This window comes from Microtus ochrogaster, chromosome 18, assembly GCF_000317375.1.
Source record: "Microtus ochrogaster isolate Prairie Vole_2 chromosome 18, MicOch1.0, whole genome shotgun sequence".
Taxonomy (NCBI): Eukaryota; Metazoa; Chordata; class Mammalia; order Rodentia; family Cricetidae; genus Microtus; species Microtus ochrogaster.
Window position 1 is genome coordinate 33,948,819 of NC_022020.1, and position 5,005 is coordinate 33,953,823.

General features: G+C 40.4%; 1 protein-coding gene across 1 annotated transcript in view; it reads right to left on the minus strand.

The window, feature by feature from the left end:
- Window positions 1–5,005, minus strand: part of Pggt1b (protein geranylgeranyltransferase type I subunit beta) — a 39,603-nt gene that overhangs the window by 24,268 nt on the left and 10,330 nt on the right. Inside the window, exon 3 of the mRNA XM_005356070.2 lies at window positions 2,784–2,851. Coding sequence (XP_005356127.1) covers window positions 2,784–2,851 — 68 coding nt within the window. The remainder of the gene's footprint in view (window positions 1–2,783; window positions 2,852–5,005) is intronic.

A 5,005-nucleotide genomic window follows, 5' to 3' on the forward strand; every position in this document is an offset into this window, starting at 1 on the left:
AAAAAAAAAAAAGAAAGAAAGAAAACAAAAATACAAAAGTTATATGGTACAAACCTAAATTAAATACCACAGTAATATTCACCATATAACCTTATCTGTCTATTGTTATCAAGTTTAATTATTTCAATCTCGAATAAACATTTGTATTCAGAATGTAAAATATAAGGAAATGTAAAGACTTTGACTGTATAATATGAAACAAGGTCACACAATCCCAGAAATAAACCACATTTAAGCTAAAGAAATCTGGCCAAAGGTTTCTATGTGTGATGAAAGGGTTAGCAACTTGATCCCACAATTTTCTTGCACAATGACCCGTGCTGCTTCACAGAGCAAATGACACTCAATACCTTTTGACTCTGAAGCCTCCCACGGAGCCGCCTCACATACAACTCCTTCATGCAGTCTCACTAACACCAAACCAGCTTTTCCCTTAACACCTTTGAAGGCCTCCTCAGAGCTCAAGCTCCAGTTCTCTAACGATTCTATTTCACTCACATTTATAATGGGCTTCTCGGAATACCCACAGCAGGTCTCATTTTTCAGTATTTAAACCAAACACCTGCTATTTTAAAAGAATAGTAGGGAACCCGAACATGAATTACAGGTAAACCTTGACCTCTAAGAGATGAAGAGATATCTGAACACACAATGACAATCAGAGTCGCTCAGCCGAGTGGTCAGGAAGGAGATAGGTGCTACAGAGATTTAAACAGGGCCTCCTTCCTGCACCTCAGAGGCCTGGGATGGTACAGACGGGGACAAGAAAATAAAAATGAAGCAGAAAAGGAAAACCCTGGGACATTAAGGCAATACATAATTTAACAGAGTATAGGATTTATGATGCAAAATAAGTGGAAAGGGTAAGTTGGGTGGATCCATGAGAGTCTATGGCCTGTCAAATTCTAGGATGTCAAAGGTGCACAGGTAATCAATAGTTTCTAAAAGAAAAAAAGTGATAAAGCTGTTTGATTTATATATGTTTCCTCAGGTCTGTGTGTCTCACAGACCCTATGCTTCCATGCACTATGACAGCTTTCGTAGGCCTATGTGATTACATCTGAGTCTCTAACTCCTGCTACCACAGAGATTCAGAGAAAAGCCATCCACAGTGAGACCTGGCCCCTCAGAGGGGACAGGCCAGGTACACTGAGGGCCAAAACTAGGTTTCACAAGAACTTGTGAGCCAACAACAAGCATTTCATTAGGTGAGATTATTTCTAGACTGTGCAGAGGTCAGGTGCAATGGTGCATACCCACAGGGCCAGCTACTTGGGAGGCTTAAGCCCAGGATTTTAGGGTCAACTTGGGCAATACTGCAAGATTCCATCTCAAAATAAATTTAAAAAATATGATAATAAATGCCCTGGAGGTAGAGATTTATCTTGTAAAGATGTAATTAAATCACTGTTTTACACCAATGAGTATAGCTTACATCTATCTGCTCATGGACTTGTACTACACAATAAATATCACTGCCTACATGAAGATGATAATTCTTCTCATTATGACTAAATAGAGAGCCTTCCTTTATTCAAGGTTGGCTTAAATTGGAAAATATATGTATAAAAAGAAAAAATACATTTTATAAATCTTTTGTTATCATACCCCTGCTACCAAGGCACTCAATTGGAGAGATCTTGCTGATGTTACCTGACCCCAATTCAGAGAAGCTTGTCTACAGTATAAGTAAGAGAAATAAGCTGAAGCAGTCTCAATTAAATCTTGTCATCGCTACAATCACTGCTACTTATTCCAAAATCTTGAATCAACATATGAATAGCTGGGAGTTTTTCATCCCGCATGCAACTGTACATGATCCTTGAAATTCTCAAAAGTAATCACATACTGACTGACAACCATCCTATAAGCAGACGAACCCATCGAGGAAAAGCCTCTTTTTTGTTTGTTCTTCATTTCTTAGGCACGTTTTTTACTTTGCAGCCCAGGCTAGCATAGAACTCAGTATAGAATCCAGGTTAGCCTCAAACTCATTATAGGGCCTCCTGTCTCAGGTTCTCAGGTGCTGGGGGATCACAGGTATGAGCTTCCAGGCACCTACCTTGTGAGACCTGATTTTGGAAAAAGGTGAAAAGGAGTAGGGATATGGATCAGTTGGTAGAGCCTGATATACTTGAGGTCCTGAGTTCTATACCATACATCCATACATCATGGCGAAAGAAAGGGAAGGGGAAAAAAATTTCTCCACTTTTCACATTAAAAAAAAAAAAACCTTGGTAATTTTGGGCACAAGTAGAACACCCAGTCCTTGCTCTGGGCCTGCTGCTTCTTTGAAGTTCTTCTCCGCTTCATTAGCCCTTCTTTGTAACTGACATGGGCTGGTTCAAAGGCCTCTGCCCAAAATGCTTGGGAAGCTTAGCTTCCTGCTATAAAAGTCATTAGCTGGGTCCCCGTCACTTCCTGGAGAACAGCTCCCACTCTCCTGACAAACAACAGCCCAGCTTTAAGTCCTGCAACACAGGGAAGGTCACTGGCTTCGCAGAAAACACCTGAGCACCGCAGTTCCAGTTTCTCCAGGAATTCACTAATATGTTCTACACATGCATCAAAAGATAATTTTCGGTAATAACATAAAATTTTGCATATATTTGTATCAAAAAAAGCCCCTACCTCTAGAAAGGGGGCTAGAGGCTTCTTAAAGACATTTTTGTTTATATTTAACATATTGAACCTAGAAGCTTGGTTCTTTCTAAACGTCTTCATCTGCTTTCTCACTAAACTCTCTTTATGTCCCCCCTCTTTCCAACCCATAGAGAACTAACCTTTGATGGGTTGAATGGAATACCCAGGTATGAAGAGCCTCGGAAACCACAGCGATTTAGATTTGACCCTAGAAAACGAAGTATGTGCTTATTTAAAACACACTGTTTCTGTATAAAGCACAAAGCAGTTTAACCACACAATCAATTATTCAGTAACAGTATTTCAGTACCAAAGCTCCACTTTCTCTGTATGAACATATGGGGCATGCAGGTGAGGGTGTCCATGGCTGTGTGCACATGCAGAAACCAGAAGAGGATACTAGGAGTCTTCCTCCACTGCTCCTCACCGTCTATTTAAGACAGGGTCTCACTGACCCAGAAGCTCATTGTTTCCACTAGGCTAGCTTGCCTCTAACCTCCACAGCTGGGTCACAGACGTGCAAAGCCATAGGTGGCTTTTGTGTGGGTGCTAGAGGTTGAACTCTGGTTTGCACAGCAAGTCCTCTTACATATTACTGTCTCCATTTCTATGTGAGATAATGTTGACGGCTCATCAGAAAGCAAGCCTAGAAGTTAGGTGACGCGCTGGACGTGACAGCTCACACAACAGGCTCTAGAATCCGCTGTGACTCACTGCTTCTTGATACATGAGTAAGCTAAAGGTGGAAACTGTTCTATCACCCTAGAGAAAATGCTTATTCATATTTCAGTCTTAAATCTGTGTTCTAATGTACAATACTTAAGTTCACACTTGGTCTCTACCCAAAGTATACTTATCATTTTGTTTTTCTATCTTTTTTCTATCAAGTTTTCTATTTTCCAGATATACATAAGATACAAGGTGAGAACTGAAAAACATCCATAATTATGGGCTTAATGGCTGTTAGAAAACCAGTATGACAGATGTAAAAGGCAGGGATGTATTAGCATCAGAACTGCTGGCTAATGAAAACGCAAGATGGTTTTAAAAAGTTTAAGAAAGATGAACTTTTAATCTCTTATGACAGGTGGACGGCCAAATCCTAACATCCACATTCTGCTCCTTCCAAACAGGAAATCACCTTGCTTAGCCTTTGATTCTTTGGAACAGTTAGTGGTAGCTAATAAATCTTTGCAGAAATGAAAAACTACTAAATTTAAAACTTCCCACCAATCAGTTCTCTCTATTGGCAGTACTAATGGTGGCAGAAAATTCAGTGACTGTGCCTTATTTTTGGTAAGATTAAAGCCAGTAAGCCATCTAAGCTTCATTAAAGAGTAACTAAACCATACCCTATGTCTAAGTGACAATCCATTCCAGAATGTACTTCAGGACCTTCATGAGTAAGATCATGTGCACACAAGTAGCCAGTGTAGCACACTTGAAGTTTACAAGTGACAGAGACGTCTAAAATATTTAAGATAGCATGCTGAGTCTACTAAAAAGCACATTATGCTAATTTTGAAAGTAATTATTAGTAAAGCTAAATAACAAGATGGAGCATGAGAAAACAAAGGACATAAAGCATATGTATGAAGTTTATAATCAGGCAAATGGTGCACCCTTAACAGCCTGGAGGGAATAAGAAAACAGCAGCTGTGTGGGATGACAGGAGCAGGGCGAGCTCCAGCCTGTGAGTCACTGTCACCACAACTGTAGGACCTTAAGACACATATTTAAATGTCATCTTACTGTGTCAGGTGATCACAAGTCCAATCAAAGCCTTCACACAGCACCTTACTTACTGGAGGCTCTAAGACAGTCTGCCTCCCAGCCCTGTCACATTGTTGGCAGATGAGTTTCCTATCACTGTGCGACTAAAGTCTCAGCGTCACTGCTGTCTGTTAGCTAGGCGCTCTCCTTGACTCCTAAGGCCTCGCTTACAGTTTCTTACACACGAGACTCTTACAGAGAGCAGCTGGCACTCAATTTCTTGTCAAGATTACAGTCCCTCTAGCTTTCTCTTCCACTTTTCAAGACATTTTCTGACTGACCTGCTGTTCATGTAACAGTACTAAACACACACACACGCATGTATATGGATGTATATATACACACACAGATACACAGAGATGATGCGTATTTGGGAGAGGTCTATGGATTTGCTGCATTTTAAGATCAGGTCATTAGTGTAACTATCATCCACAAAGTCCTACAGCAGTACCTAATATCTGACTGAAAAATCAATCAGCAGGAATCTTTGGGATAGTTCCGTAGAATCCCACATGCCCTACAACACCTTTACCCTTTCATCACGACCTTGTTCTAAGCACTTTCAAGGTGGGTAAACAGTGTCAATGTG